The sequence below is a fragment of the Thunnus thynnus genome, chromosome 7 (genome assembly GCF_963924715.1).
Source record: "Thunnus thynnus chromosome 7, fThuThy2.1, whole genome shotgun sequence".
NCBI lineage: Eukaryota > Metazoa > Chordata > Actinopteri > Scombriformes > Scombridae > Thunnus > Thunnus thynnus.
In genome coordinates this window covers 33,086,340-33,103,012 of record NC_089523.1, presented here as the reverse complement: position 1 = coordinate 33,103,012, position 16,673 = coordinate 33,086,340, and the positions used below count along the sequence as shown (strand labels likewise).

General features: G+C 39.1%; 2 protein-coding genes and 1 pseudogene across 3 annotated transcripts in view; 2 read left to right on the top strand and 1 right to left on the bottom strand.

The window, feature by feature from the left end:
- The first annotated feature begins 5,836 nt into the window (after positions 1-5,836).
- On the top strand, positions 5,837-10,115 carry LOC137186653 (uncharacterized; annotated as a pseudogene).
- Positions 10,116-10,676: 561 nt separating this feature from the next.
- On the bottom strand, positions 10,677-11,920 carry triap1 (TP53 regulated inhibitor of apoptosis 1). Its single transcript, XM_067595571.1, has one exon. It carries the CDS (start codon positions 11,790-11,792, stop codon positions 11,568-11,570), a length of 225 nt encoding a protein of 74 aa, XP_067451672.1. The 5' UTR covers positions 11,793-11,920; the 3' UTR covers positions 10,677-11,567.
- Positions 11,921-12,799: 879 nt separating this feature from the next.
- Positions 12,800-16,673, top strand: part of supt5h (SPT5 homolog, DSIF elongation factor subunit) — a 42,141-nt gene continuing 38,267 nt past the window's right edge. For both annotated transcript variants that reach the window (XM_067595563.1, XM_067595562.1), the window contains exons 1-4: positions 12,800-12,956; positions 13,149-13,253; positions 14,699-14,855; positions 15,026-15,094. In XM_067595563.1, coding sequence (XP_067451664.1) covers positions 13,167-13,253; positions 14,699-14,855; positions 15,026-15,094 — 313 coding nt within the window. In that variant the 5' untranslated portion in view covers positions 12,800-12,956; positions 13,149-13,166. The remainder of the gene's footprint in view (positions 12,957-13,148; positions 13,254-14,698; positions 14,856-15,025; positions 15,095-16,673) is intronic.

Sequence of the window (16,673 nt, the reverse complement as noted above, 5' to 3'; positions counted from 1 at the left end):
AAAACAGCTGAGAGAAGCTGCAAAAACAGACAGGCAGTCTAACTACATTTATAAAAAGAGAAGCTAATGCTAACATGACACTATGAAGGGCTGTGGATATAAAAGTTAATTTCATGTTCAGTCTTCTGTCTGTCATGTTTGAAGGCTGTTGGTAGGAGTGAGTGCAGTAGAACTGCAACAATCAATTAGTTAATATTTTAATAATCCATTATACTCTTGAAAAATGTCCAAATTCTTTGATTATAAATGTGAATATTTTCTGGTTTCTTTAGTCCTCTATGACAGGGTTGTGGACTGTTGGTCAGGACAAAACAATACATTCATAGACGTCATCTTGGGCTTTGGGAAACAGTGATCAACATTTTTCACCATTTTCTAACATTTTATAGACCAAACAACTAATTGATTAATTGAGAAAATAATCCTAAAATTAATCAATAATGAAAATAATCATTGCAGCCCTAGAGTGCAGGATTAATGTAGAATCTAAACAGTCTAAATCTTACTCTAGATAATCTCTCAAGGAATATTATTGTATTAATGTATGCAATGTTGTAGCTTCTCCCAGACAGCGAACAGTGTTTTAGCAAACAGGGGCCTCATTTATAAAACAGTGTGTAAGATCCATAACCAAATGTGTACACACAAAAGTTGAAAATGGCATGCATGAAAAAAAAACAATTCATGAAGTTAAACAAAGTGGTCAGACATGGAGGTAGATGCCAAGAAGCACATTGCAGCACACTGTGTTTGGACAAGTGGAAGCACGGGGACACTAGAGCTCACCGCTTGGTATTTGTCAAGCATCTACTGTATATAGACACATACATGACTGAGGTGATTGATTGCGTTCCATACTGTAGACCACCACATTCTAATCCACAGGATAAATCACCTGGTGGCCATTTCTGGGACTGCATTGGAATGGTTCTCCTCCTATCTCACAGGTAGGTCCTTGTCAGTCTCTATAGGTGAATTTGTGTCAGACACTGCAGCTTTGCCATGTGGTGTCCCACAGGGATCAGTCTTGGGACCCATTTTATTCTCCATATACATGCTGTCATAAGGACAGATTATCAGTAGTTTCAGCAACATCAACTAACATTTGTATGCTGATGACATCCAGTTGTATTTTTCATTTAAACCTGATGAGCTTCATAAACTCTCTATATTGAACAACTATGCAAATGGGAACTGGATGACAAATAATTTTCTGCAGTTAAGTGCAGATAAAATTAAAGTCTTGATTTTTGGTCCTGATTAGGGATGTCAACAGTTAACCATTAATCGGCTAACTGCCGAGAACATTTTTGACTGGTCACACATGTCGGTCTATAGGTTAATTTGCATACACATGCCACTAACAGCTGGACAATTACGTGTTCATAACATCGGATATTCTTTTTGAATGGAGAAAGTACCGGTGATAATCTGACTCCTACACGGAGTGTTGCATTATGGGTTGTTTGTAGCATTAATGTTGCTAGGCTAGCAAGTGTCTTAAAGTCTGTTTATAGTGAGTGTGTTAGAGTCAGTCAGCCCTAAAAGTGTTTCGTTAGTCCAGTTTCACCTGGAGGAGTTTCTGAAAGTTCATGTAATGTGTTTTTTTGCAATGGAGGAAAAAATTCATGATGAGTGAAAATGAGTCCAAAGCATCTTCCGACATCTCTGCTGCATAAACGGAATATGTGAAGCTGGCAAATACCACTGTCACAGATGATAAGGAGCTAAAAAAGACAAACAGGCAGTCTTATAAATGCTAACTGCTGGAGAAATAATTTTTGACCACTTCCAAAAGCCTGTTAGGAGAGTATGATTATGTAATTATACTATGAAGTTATATTCAAAAAGTAATGTTATTTTTCCATAAACAGCTGTAGAAAAAGGGGTTAGGGGTTGTCTTATAATCAAGGTCGCCTTATATTCATATTTTTATTTATATTCGTACCTCAAGCCCGAGTACGTTATGCCATCGAGAGCTACTGTGACTAAACGGATTCTTTGAGAAGAAGGATGAGCTAAAAGTCAAGCTAGCTCTGACCACTAACTGCTGGACAGCTCTCACAAACGAAAGCTACATCATAACTTTTCTTAAAAATTAACTGATTAGTTACCTCATCACATTTGGACTACTGTAATTCTATTTTTACCTGCCTCAATAAATCTTCCTTACACTGCTTACAAACCATCCAAAATTCTGTTCTTGGTTCTTAACCCTCACCAAGAAATGGTCACATATTACACCTATTTTAACCTCACTGTACTGGCTAATGCTTAAAACCCATCTGTTCAGACAGGCATTTGGGTATGTGGTAGTTTGTTTCTTTCTTTCCTATTATTCTGCTACTTCAGACCTAAATTTGACCCCCTAAACATGCTCAAAAACTCACCAAATTTGGCACGCACATCAGGTCTGGTAAAAAATTTGATAAAATGTAACAATTAACCCCCAAAGTGCCAAAATGTGCTCTCTACGCCACCTATGTAACTAAAATGGCCACCACGGCCCGTAGGAATGTCACAGAGAGATTGAACCAAAACTCAATTATTCATCTTATCAAGACCTACAAATCATCGCTGATACCCCAGACCTAAATCCAACAGGAAGTCCGCAATTAGCCTGTCAATATAAGACTTTGCCTCAATTTTGGCCCCCGAACAAACACTATCTCCTCCGAGGGATGTAATGGTATCGATTTCAAACTTTGATACATGACTTATGACACTGTGCTGAAAAAAGTTGTTAAAAACTTTGTACTAACTCGAACAGTTTGGATTTTATAAGCCCCAAAAGTTGCAGTGCCACATCACCCTTACAATGTAAAGCAATAGGGAGGCATGAACTTTGTGTCAAACACCGGCCTCTGACGTCTAAACTATAAGTCTGACCACTTTGAAAACTGTATCAATGGATTCGCAACAAAATTTCCTACAAAATATGACATAATATAAGATTTGGCCAAAGTAATGGGATTTATGAGGAGATTTCACAAGAAGAGTACTCTGAAATTCTCCTCTCCAACTGAGAGGGAGAGAGAGGGGGGAGGGGTGTATGCCACACACAGTGACGGCTGGTCCATAGAGGCAGAGGAGGTTATCCTCCTCTGTTTTTTGAGAAGCAAGAGGGAGATCAAAATATAAAAAAGAATATTTGGTTGAAATAAACCATTACCAAATCTCAGTATTATTTACAACATTTTTTCTCTCTTCTTTGGAAGAGACACGTAAAATGATGCTCCAAGGGAGGACGGCCTCCCTAACCAATCAACAACCAGAATGCAATATTGACATTGAGTTGGTCCAATGATAGTTTCCAGAATTCATCTTCAATTCTCTCCACTGTAAGGCAGAGTAGCAGCAGTAGATAGCTCCTTGTGTTAGCCAATTCAACAGTTAGTGTTGTAGCAGCCTGAAGGACTCTTAATACATCCATGGAAGGGCTGTCAAGGACTGTTGTTAAGCTAATGGGAGAAATTATCTGGACTGTGCAGCGCAGCAGCAGCAGGACACCGCCAGGGAGCGGCTGGAGAGAGACGCAACCAGAGAAACAACCAGGAGAGTTATCTTGTTTGTCATTGTTGCTAATGATATCAGACCAGTTAAGCAGCAGCCATAAAGTTCTGTTAACTAACAAACAAGATGACCAATAGCCCCAAATGTTATGACATGAATACTTCATCTCCATGATAGAAAGAAGAAGACATCAGATAACGTGAGCCAGACACAGCTTCTCTCTCTCTCTGTCTCTTTGGTCACTAATTTAATCTCTGATGGTTAAATGTCTCTCTATATGGCTGTTGTGTGAATTTATCTCCTTAAAAAGAATGCAGCAGAGATATATATATAATGTGCTGTAGGTAGTTTGCTTGTTGAAGTTACAGTGAGCTGTCTGGACTCACTCATTCGTGTGGAATTGATCCTGTTTTTAATTGAGTGGTTGTTCAGTCACCTGTTGATGTTGATATGATTAGTGAATGAGTGTGCAGGAGGTCTGGCTGCTTGCTTCTGACAGTTTCTTTAGTTTGTTTTAAGCTGAGCCTTATATTGAGTAATAAGCTTAGAGTAACTAGAATAACAAGTGTTAACTAGTGGTGTAACTGATCGTAGTTGATCTGTGATGAATTTAATGTCTCATTTAAGACAAAGTAAACAAACTGCTGTAAGTACAAGTCATGGGCAGACAGCATGTCGCTAACAGGGATTTTGAAGGGTAACGATCAAACCAGCATCAACAGGTCCGAAGTGACATCTGCAGGTATGTTTAGCTGCTGTTTAATGTGCTGCAGTTGAGCAGCTAATTAGCATCTAGCTGCTAACTGACGTTAGTGGTGAATGTTTGTTTGGTGGCTCGTTCGACAAGCTGCAGGACAAGACGTGTGTTCATGTTTCTAAGTTATCATCAGGCTTTGATGATGTGGACAGAGGCTGTTTCATTCACTACCGTGCCTCATACTGCAATAATTGAGCATTGAATATTTCATATATTTTTTTATTTTTTTTATTTTATTTAAACATTGGACATCTTAAATGTTGTTTGTCTTGAATGTTTTCATTTAAGACCATGGGCAAAAGTTCATTGCTGTTTCGTGCTGTGTGTTACACAAGTTTTATTTGTCTACCCCCTTTTTTTTGCTGATCCTAAAAATTATCAGATCCATGACTCAAATCCATGATACAATCCGAACCATGAGTTTTGTGATCAGTTTCACCCCTAGTGTTAACATGTCAGCTTTGTAGACATATATATTTTGTATGTCGTGCACATAGATAAGAGTGTGTAAGTCATGTATTTGTTACATGCATTAACACTTTCTGATGTGAACCTACACTTTTAGATCTGTGAATGTTTTTAGTTTTCACTAAAACAGTAAACTGACACCCTGTGCTCTGAGTTTCACAATACAGGGTGTTCCTCAAAGCAGATGTGATCTCTGTAATGTAATGGGAAATTGCTGATCACTCAATAAACACACAAAGAGAGCATTGTCAGGTTATGAAATAGTGTAGTCAAATAATACAATCAGAAGTATAATGCATCATAGTTCTGGAGACAAAGATACATACCAAGAGCCGGGGTCTGCTTGAGGTTTCTACCCGTTAAAAGGGAGTTTTTCCTTACCGCTGTCGCCAAGTGCTTGCTCATGGGGGAATTGTTGGGTCTCTGTATATTAAAGAGTATGGTCTTGACCTGCTCTATGTGAAAAGTGCCTTGAGATGACTTCTGTTGTGATATGGCGCTATATAAATAAAAATTGATTGATTGATACCACCTAGCTATCTCTTCTTTGTCTGAAAGGTTGGCACTTAACCAGTCCCTTAAATACTGCTCGTACAGAATTGAAGACATCTGTTTACTAACCTTACAGGTCAGCAACCAACCCTCAGATAGAAACATAAGTCAAAAGTTCAGCTAACCTAGGAACAGACTTTCTTCACGACCATATATGACAATACATAAGCATGCACCAAGTAGCATCACAAAATAACATTACTACCATATTAAATTAAGGACAAACCACACTATCCTCTAAAGCTTTTCAGTTTTACACATAAACATCTACATAACTACTGTTATCTTATCACTGGCTCAAGTAAGGGTATAACAGAATAAACTTAACTGTTAGACACACAACTGCCTCATCTTACACAGCAAAGAACTAAGTTTAGAATAGACATAGCACAGAAGAATTTAGAACGTGTGAAACACAAACTAACACTAAACTGAACTTAAACACTGTCTGAAACATGTATGATATATTGAAGAAATACATCAAATGATAACCTGTTATTCAGTTTTTTTTACAATAACAAGATGTCTTAAAAATCAGAAACATGATTTGCAACTTTCTCCTTCAGACAAATTTCCTCCAATCCTGCCAGAGTCCAGTATTTCACTGGATTGCCCGACGCTGCCACTGTTCTGTTTTTGGAAGTGCTTCTTTCTAAATTTGAGCTACGATATCATTCTGATTGAACTGTCAAAATTATGCCCCTAATTGATCAATTTTTCCTGAACTTAATGAAACTTAAACAGCCAAGAATCAAACATCACTGCCAGACTGCTTCCAGTCCTTTCCAAACTGTAGGATAGTGCTTGACTGCACCGAGGTTGTTGTCTCTAACAAAAAAGAGAGGCTTTACACAGAGTTATTTGTGCAGCCTGTACAAAGGACAGACCACACTGAAGGCTCTAACTGGTGTTGCTTCCAATGGAGTAATTGCCTTCACCAGTGACCTGTGCGGTGGGACTTCCTCAGACAAGGCAATAACAGCTGACTGTGGACTTCGCCAACATCTAAAACCAGGTGATATGGTTATGGCAGACAAGGGCTACACAATACAGGACATTTTGCCAGAGAGTTCTGCTGGACATCTCGTCTTTCCTTGTAAACGCACAGTTCCCCTAGGAGGACGTGAACAATTACAGACTAATCTCCAGTGCAAGGATACAGATGGAGTTTTCCATTCAGAGGCTGAAATTATTTAGCATATTGCACCACATCCCACACCAGTTCAGAAAAAACATCAACAAGATATTGAAAGTATGTGTGTGTTCTTTATCCCACGATCAAGGCCTTGGTTTGCTTTGTATTGCTCTTTATGCAGAGTAAACCTATTCACATTGAACTCTACCAGCTTCCAGTGTATTTCTTTGAGTCTCTCTTTTGTAAGTTTTGAGTTTAATGCTAAGTTGTGGGTGACCTGAAGATTTATTGGCCCATCTGAAGATTTCCCACAACAGTCCTGTTACATAAAACAGGAGAACATAACAATGTAACATAACTTTGTTATATTATCCATTGTGTCAAATCTTCATCTGAAAAGTAAAGCTGTTAAATAAATGTAGTGGAGTAGAAAGTACAACATTTCCCTCCATTCAGGAGATTTCCTGCTCTCCCAGATAAACTGGTACACATTCTTCAACCAAACACCCAACAAACATGGTTGGGTCCAAAACCCAAGGGGTCTTACAAACGGATCCATTGTAACCGCTGCACAAATGTAATACAGTCCTAGACATTTATGGATTTTACATCTCAGAAGGAGTTCACCATTAATCATTTCATTCATTGTAAAACTTCATTTGTTATATAAAGGCCAGAATGTCCCAATTGCAAAGTTTTTTACATTGTAAGAACTAAAAGACATTTACAGGACAGACTAGCTTAACTATGCCATTCACACAGGGAATGTAAACTATCCTATGGCTAGACACTATTTATCCACATTACATGCCTTTGGCATTGACCACATCCCTTCTTCCATACAAAAAGGTGACAGACAAAGGAAACTTAACCAAAGGGAAGCCTTTTGGATTGACAAACTACAGGCTACTGAACATCCAGGCCTTAATGAGGACCTAGATTTGACTGCTTTTTTGTAAACATCTTTTTGTCTAGTTTTATACAACTATTGCCAATGTTTGTATTGTGTTGTTGCTCTTTAATTCAGCTTTGATGAACATTGTGGACCAGAACGAAGCCATCTGCTGGAGTTTTTTGTATATGTCTACACCTTCTCTATGCCACAACACCATATTCAAGTGGGAGATTTCTATTGGTGGAACACCACGAGAAAAAGGGCAGGTGTTCTGTTTGACTCCCTGACGAAGGCTCAATGCCGAAACACGTCAGAGCTTTGTTTTAAAAGTCTATGTGACCATGCCATGACAATAAAGGCATTTTAATTATTCTAAAAGAGAGTGCCTTGGAGTTTTCTTGTATTTTTGTGCCTACAATATTTCCCTCTAAAATGTAGTGGAGTGGAAATATAAAGTAGCATGAAATGGAAATACTCAAGTAAAGTACAAGTACCTCAAAATTGAACTTAAACACAGTTCATGAGTAAATGTACTTAGTTACTTTCCAGCACTGTATTGGACTCTCAACGGTATGTGAGGGCTAACTTACAACTGCGACACACTGTTTGGAAGGAAACAGTCCTTATAAAATGTTTTCTGAGTGTCAGTGTCAACAGCCCACGTTGGATCTTTGAGCACCGGCAGGATGACAAGGTCAAGAGTTCATACAATTAACTCCGGTCAAGTGTAGGTTGTATTGGATCTGATGCAAGTAATCATGAGGTTGTTTTAGTCTCAGGGAACCAGTCTTTTCATCCAACTCCAGAAAAAAGTCCCTACTCTCTGCTGCCTGTAGGATGGTCTTGGCTCTGGCTGACCATGGACATTTCACCTCAATGATGCAGTCATCAGACAGACAGAGAGGTGCTTAATGTATTGCTGCTTTGCCATCTGCTCATGGAGGATTCCCTAATCACATGCCTTGAAAAAACCAAAAAAACATACCACTTATAACAGTGGTCACCAAACCTGCTCCTGGAGGGCTATTGCCCTGCATATTTGATGTATCTCCCTACTCTAACACACCTGATTCTAATTATTATTATGTTCAGTTTTTCGCAATAATTACATTTTGTTTTAATGGTTTGAAACCTGTTTTGAACTTGCGAAAATTAGCATTAGCATTATCATAGTTAACCATAGACTGTAAATGCACCATGCTAACCAAGCTAGCAGCTAGCATTAGGGTCAGCTCCACCCCCTCATCCAAATATGGTCACTTCTATCTCCAAAAATCCAAGATGGTGATGATCAAAATTCAAACTCAAGGCTTCAAAGTGGGAGTCCACAAACCAATGGGTGATGTCACCGTGGCTACATCAATTATTTTTTACAGTCTATGGTCATATGTTATGTGTTTTTAATGCTGTAGCACTTCATTCACTGCGAATGAAAAGTGCAGTACATTAAATGCATTATTGTTATTATTATTAATATCTTCTAATGGTTATGATTAACAGGAGAAATTATTACAGCAATAAAAGCATGTTTCAATGTTCATTTGGGCTCCTGACTGTTGTTTTAGACAGACTTGAAACATGCACCAAACAAATGTTGGGCAGCATATCACCAGAAAGCACAGACTCACTCCCCCCTTATGCATACGCCAGAAAAGTTTCTATCTTCCAGGTTTTCTTCTAGGGATGAAACGCCCACTGAATATCCTTCAGAAGGAACCCTCTTAGCTCAGAGTACAAGCTGTTACCATCTGGCTTACATTTGAGTGCCTCTATAGCCAAAAAAAAACAGTTGCAAAACTTCCTTCATCCATCTCCATTCAAGCATTTAGTGCTGTTGGCAGGAAGAAGTAACTGCTGCTGTTAGGCACTGATTAGCCCACTACTTCAGTGTTGATGACAATGATGATGATGATGATGATGATGATACAGAGACTGTGACAATTATTAATATTGAGGGGCAGTACATTATATTTGTATGGATGATTTGCATGGAATGCCGATGTCTTAGAGGGTTATGGTGGATACCTACTTGTCCACGTAAACTGTTGTATGTTTCTGTGGCATATTTATGTTCTGCCATGTGTTTTTATGCTTGCTGCACTACCAATTGCCCACTTGGCACAAATAAAACTTGAACTTTGAAATGCTTTTTGGGCTGCAGGGGTATTTTTCCAATTGGAAGCAAGGCTGAGGTGTGGCACCATATCCAGCTCTCATAATGCATTCATGCTCGGGGCAGTGCCTCCTTTTCTTGCTCTGATGTTAGACTGAGCGCTACAGTCACCATTGAAGTACAAAGTGGTATTACAAGACAGGACAGGCTGGGCGTAGCTGGTTAGCATGCTGATGTCAGTTGTAGGGTTGCAATGGATCATAGTTGAGCCGTGATCCATACTCAATTTAATACACAGCTGAATTCTAGTATTTCATGACACCGTCATATTAGCATAGTCCATATCAGTAAATATACTAAAACAACACCCTGTCCTCTGAGTTTCACAGTGCAGAGTGTTCCTCAAAGCAGATATGATCTCTAAATGTTTTATAGCCATGGAAACACTGAGGAGGGGGATGTTCTGATGTCAACAGGATAATATTCTGAAGCAATCTTACCTAATCAGAGGACACAGAGTGCAGTCTCACCAGCAACAACTTATTTTTTATATCACCAACACAAAAAGACTCCAGTGAAAGTTTGACATGTTTGTTTACACATGTGCACAAACAGTTGAAATGAACAAATGAACTAGAAAATAAATTACAGTGTTTCCCCTAGGTTGACTGCTTTGTGGTAGCAGTGGGATGCTGGGAGAGACTCAGCAGCTAGACATTTCTCCATTCTGTTTAGGAGCGACTGCAATCGACACTAAACTGTGAAACTGAATAGCTGGTGCTCCTTAAAAGGTCAGTCCACCTTAAGTGAACCTGGTCTGGTTAGGGTAACTCATTATGGCTAACTTTGGGGCTAACCCCCTTCACTTTTCCAGCACTTAGGGAAACAACAGATGACACTTTTCTTGATCTTGAGAGCCTGCAGCATTTATTAAATGACACACTGTCATCTGTACTGTACATTTACTCCCAGATTGACAAATTACTGCTCATATTTTCCTCTGCTTCGCTCACATTCACCGTCACTTTTCTGCAACTCGCACTTGCTCGTTTTATATCACACATTTATAGGGGAAACGCTGAATTAGAAACTGAGAACAGACATGTAAATATGTTTTAAAATAAAAATTTACAAAGAAAATGACAAGATTAAAGAAAAAATGCCAACCAATCAGTTAAATCAGTACAGTGGCAGAGCAGTGCTGCTTTCTAACTGACCTTCAACATCAACAAGAAATACACAATCATTTCTAGTTATTTTTATTAGTATAAATAATATTGATAAGTTATAATTAGTAGCATCATGTGGAGCTTGTTATCACAACTTCCCAGAGCCCTACGGTGACGTCCAACGTCCAGAGAGGCAGAAGTGACTTTAACAAATGCACCATTATGAAAGATGTTGCTGATCAGTTTTCTGCACATTGAGCAGCTGTTTCACCTCTACAAGCAGCCTACATTTATCATGATCACAAATTAAATATATGAGCATCAGATCTGAAAAAGCAAAGCTGCTCCAGGAGTTGCTGGTTAAAGTCCCCCGTCCACTCAAAAACATGTTTTTCTTCTTGTCTCAACAGCAGCATGTTTGAGCTTCTCTGTGCAGAATATGTAACTGTTTGTTTTCACATTCATCTGCTGGAAGTGGAAAGCTTCTCCGGGGTTCATTGAAAATGTGGATTTTAGGGGCGGGCTCCCCAGCAGGATTTGTGACATCACATATGGTTTGGAGCCAATCCTGGTCCAATATTCAGCTTACATGTGTGATGTGGAAACTTGCTCCAGTGCACAAACACTGAGAATGGACTTTACAGGCAGGAAAACTTCCGAAATTAACAATATTTGCACATTCAGAGATTCTTAAATTTTATCAGAGAGAAGATGCTGCTTTTAAAGTGGTAATTATACTTTTTTGTGGAAAAACCATATGAGATATTGTTGTTCCAAGCAGAGTATTTATGTCCGGAGGGGATCTTTAAACCATAAATCCACCGTTATTAAAGTTAAAAGTGTTCCTCACTCCTCATCGTCACTGCGTGTTGCAGCATCTCTGCCTCTGCGCATGCTCACTGGTCTCGTAGACACTCCCGGGGTGTTTGTCGTGTTTATTGATCACCAGTCTGCGCGTCTGTGCCTCAGCTCTCGGGCTTGTCCTTGTTGGGGCCCATGAACTCCACGCCGTCTACCGGGATGTCCTTCTCCCTGATGGCCTTCTGCACGCAGCGCTGGTACCTCCGGAAGCTCTCGGTGCACGGGTCTCCGCTCCGGTCCCCCTTCAGGAACTTCTCCGCGAACCAGCGGTTGAAGCACTGGTCGTACTCCCGCTTCAGGTCGGTGCAAGCCTCTCCGACGCTGTTCATGTCCGACAGACAACTCCTATACTCCGCGGAGAAACGATTTATGGACGATATTCACTGTTTTCACAGACAGACGCACACTCCGTGACTCTCCTTGAACCGCGCGATGCGATTGGCTGGTTTCAGTGCGCCGTTTACGTACGGGCGTCATGACGCATCAAAGATAGTGTCTTAAGAAGAGGAATCACTCAGTGATCGCAGATGAATCTCAAACTCGATTTTGTTTTTTTCTGAACTTCGTGGTTTATGTTTGATGCTGAAAAAAACTCGAGATGGAAAAATAACAGCAAAGACAGCATGGGCTCCAAAGCTGTGTTTTCTAATTAATATTATTGTTAAACATTATATTTATTCTGCTAGATAGATAGATAGATAGATAGATAGATAGATAGATAGATAAAACATACAAAACAAAATAATCAAAAAGACGAAACTCCCCAAAGTACAGTTTGGTCAAAATGTGTTTTGAGTTTTTTAATTTTAAATTTTAATGAATAAATAAATACATTTTATAAATGGATTAGTTGATTGATTATTTTTATACAGATTCAGCACCTGACTGTTTTTGTCGAAATGTTGCTTGTAAATATTGATATAAGTTAAAATAAAAGAAGTACCTATGTGAGAACATCAACAAGAAATACATAATAATTACTAAATGCTTTTATTATCATAAACAGCATTGATTAGTTATTATTAGTAGCATCATTATGTGGAGCTTTTGGAGGAAAATAATGAATATAAATATAATGTAATTTAATGTAAACAAATGTAGATAATGTAACATGTCTCAGACCTTGCCACTCTTTCTTCATTTTAGTTAACCTAATTTTTTAAATTTATTATATATATATATTTTTTTTAATGACTGGGTGAACTGCACGAGAAATCAAATGTGCATGTTCCCTGTGCCTGTGCAAATGGCAATAAAGTCTCTTAGATCTTAAAATGTAGTCACAAAATGGGAAATCTGCAATTTACAAAAGGTAGAGGTGGAGTAAGACCTCTGCACTGTTGACCTACCCGCTATCCGAACCCGCGCGAGATTTCGGAAATCTCGCGGTTCTCAAAGAAGACGTCAGAGATATTGGAGTAATCGAAACAAGCTGATATTTACTCCTATTTCACAGCTAGAAAGATATAAACCGAGGCAGGAGTTAAAAATAGGTAAGTGACACCGACGGAACCCATCAGGCAGCATTCAATTGTAGCCGTTGTGGATATTTGGAGCGTAACATCCATGCTAACATTAGCTCGCTGTGCTAGGCCTCACTGACTGTTAGCGTTAGCTTTAGCTTGTGAAACTGCGTTTGATTCAAACTTTAGTGATGTGCTTTTTCTCTCTCGGCGCTGCTGCAGTCACTTCGGAGCTACAGGATGTCTGACAGCGATGACAGCGACTTTTCTGACAACCAGAGTGAGCGTAGCAGCGATGGAGAGGCAGAGGAAGTGGAGGAGAATGAGGTAAGCTAATCGCCAGCTAGCCGTGTTAACCGCCACCGTGCTCAACAACGCGATGAAAGCAGGTAAACACTGTCAGGATGACCGTTAACCAGGTGTTTTACAGCCGTGGAAAGTAACTAAATACATTCAAGTACATTGAAGTACTGTAGTTAAGCACAATATAGATGTACTTGTATTTCACTTGAGTATTTCCATGTGATGCTACTATATTCTTCCACTCCACTACATTTCAGAGGGAAATATTGTACTTTCTACTCCACTACATTTATTTAACAGCTTTAGTTACTTTTCAGATGAAGATTTGGCACAATGGATAATATAACAAGCTTTTAAAATATAACACATTGTTAAAGATGAAACCAGTGGTTTCCAACCTTTTTGGCTTTTGACGTCTTACAAAAAGCAGTGTGTAGTCGGGGTCACATTTCACATGTCTATGAATTGTTAACAGCTCCACCAAATAGTGATTTTTCCCTCTAAACGTCTCACATGCTTTCATTTCAATCAATGTTCAAATGATCCGATTTGTGTATCAGAACTTTGTTTTTTCTTCTTTCCTCTCCCATTAATCATCTCACGACCCCTCAGATTTATCTGCTGACCCTTTGGAGGGGCCCGACCCCTAGGTTGGGAACCACTGGACTAAACTAGCTAACTGTATATAAAGTAGTGTAAACTAGCTCCACCTCCAGCAGCTACAACAGTAACATGCTGCTGTAACACTGATGCTTCACTATTAATAATCTAATGATGTCATATATAATAATATATCAGTCAGAGGGACCAAACCACTACTTTTACTGCAATACTTTAACTACATCAAGCTCATAATACTTATATACTTTTACTGCAATACTTTAACTACATCAAGCTCATAATACTTATGTACTTTTACTGCAATACTTTAACTACATCAAGCTCATAATACTTATGTACTTTTACTGCAATACTTTAACTACATCAAGCTCATAATACTTATGTACTTTTACTGCAATACTTTAACTACATCACGCTCATAATACTTATGTACTTTTACTGCAATACTTTAACTACATCAAGCTCATAATATTTATGTACTTTTACTGCAATACTTTAACTACATCAAGCTCATAATATTTATGTAAGCTACTTTTACTTGAAGTATAACTTCACCCCCAGGTCTGAGCTTAATTCCATCCACCGCATAATTTTGTAAAATGCTAAAAAGAGACATAAAATAATTCAGTGTTTTATTGTATGCAAAAAAAATGTATTAGGACAGTCAATCTTAGCTTTGTTCTTCTGCTGTCAGTGATAGTTACAGTCTCTGTGGTCTATATACTGTTTGTTAGAGAGATGTGTTTAATGATCTAAGGTGAGAGCGAAGTATAACAGAAATTGAGGGTAAAAAGAAGAAAGCAGGAGAAATGTGTTAAAAGCACAACACCGTCTCTCTCCCTGACCAGGAGGAGGGAAACAGCCCAGTGGGAAGTGACAAGGTAGCAGAAGAGGAGGGCGAGGACCTGGAGGATGAAGAGGAGTACGATGAAGAGGAGGAAGAGGACGATGACGACCGTCCCAGGAAGAAGCCGCGACACGGAGGGTTCATCCTCGACGAAGCCGGTACGAACAGACCACTCTTCTTCTGTTTCTGCTTCATCTTGTTGATCCTTCTTGAACTTGTTATATTTTCTTTTCCGTCAGACTTCTGTTGCTTTTCCGCAGATGAAAGGAGCTTTGACGCAGGTTGAAAACTTGTCTCTGATTCATCTGTCTCTCTCTTCTCTGTCTAGATGTGGACGATGAGTACGAGGATGAGGAAGATCAGTGGGAGGATGGAGCTGAGGATATTCTGGAGAAAGGTGAGGATCTTAAACTTTTCAGAGGGAATGAAGAGAGCTGTATTATGTGGGTCAAAAGTCAAGTTAAATACAATCCAAACTGACGTGAGATGACGGCTTTTTGGGTTTTGGAAATTCTTAAAACTGTGCTGACAGACGTGTATGAGCAGTTACTATGTTACACAGCATGGTGGTGATGCTTGACTGGATGAAAAACGGCTTTATAACACTGCAGTATAAGGCCTGAATCCTTTCAGATGACTCACTGAATTAAGTTAAATATGACTAAAATTAAAAGATGAGATTTTGTTTTGTGACAGGAACAGTAGCTTCAACGTGAACAGCAGATGTGAAATGTTGATTTAACAGCTGGAATCTTACAGCAGCTGGATCATACAGCGATGTGACAGAGTGGTGCCTCTCCCACTAACAGTCTCTGCTCGAGTTCAGACACAGAAGAAACATTAACCAACAGCCAAACAGTTTCATTTTTCATTTTCTGAGACATGCTCAATACCGCCGACCGTTTTCAGAGGAAACCGTGAACACAGAGCAGCAGCTGTCCCGTCTACACCAGCAGGTTTATTTTGTTTAGCCACAAGTAGCCTGTAAGAGCCCAGTATATCTGGTTTCATATTCAAATTTCTCTGCCTTTTTTAAAAATGTATAACTGTTAAAACCCAGCAGATTAAGTTCTTGTACACCAGAAATCAACCAATTATATTAGGAAAAATTCATTAATTTCCAAAATATGAATCTATGAGAAACTGAGCTGCATTTAAAGGGGCCATATTATAAAAAAAAAAACTCACCTTTTCAGTACTTGTTCATACCTGTATATTTGGGTCTCTGATGTGCCCACTAACACACAAACTGTGAAATAAGAGCACCCAGTCGGTGTGGTGTGGACCGACTTGCTCTGTACTCTTGTGATCCAACAAGACATTCAGATTTGATGCCCCTTCTTATGTCACTTGGGGCTTCATGGAAATTGTACCCCACACCCACACCCACTAAATTTCCGGAGGTCCGCCATGTTTTTTTCGCTGTCTCATCTTCTGGAGGAATAAATACTTGATTCTTCTCTGATCCAGAGCTGTTTATCAGCAGGAGGGGTTTATTTTTTTTTTTTTTTAAATACTTTTTGGGATTAAGTGGATTTATCTTGAATTTCACTTCTTAGCTTAACTGGAGCTAAGCTAACGCCGGAGTCACACACAACCTCAGCTGCTGTCATCAGTAATAAACATCTTAAATGCTGGTGAGTTTATATGATTTTGAGTTTGGGTGGAGCAGCTACGATGTTAGCATAGCCCTGATCGATCTGAACTCCATTAAAAAAAAAAAAAAAACAAGCATTGTAAAAGTTGTTTGCTAGTCGTCTTGTGGACAGACCTGACAAAGCAAGACTTTTTACAAATCAGCATCATGATGTAGTTATTTCGATATCCGTTTGATCTATTTATTGTAATTAAATCACAGCAAAATCTAAGTTTATTTTGGGTTAGTTGAGGCTGAGCTTCAGTAACATCACTGTGCTGGTTGGTGCCTGCTGTTGCTCGCTGGCTGTTTGGTGGCGAATAAACACAAATGATCCCGC

Bases quoted from the DNA above. Each gene is read 5' to 3' on its own strand.
- triap1 (XM_067595571.1), bottom strand. From the start codon at position 11,792: ATGAACAGCGTCGGAGAGGCTTGCACCGACCTGAAGCGGGAGTACGAC.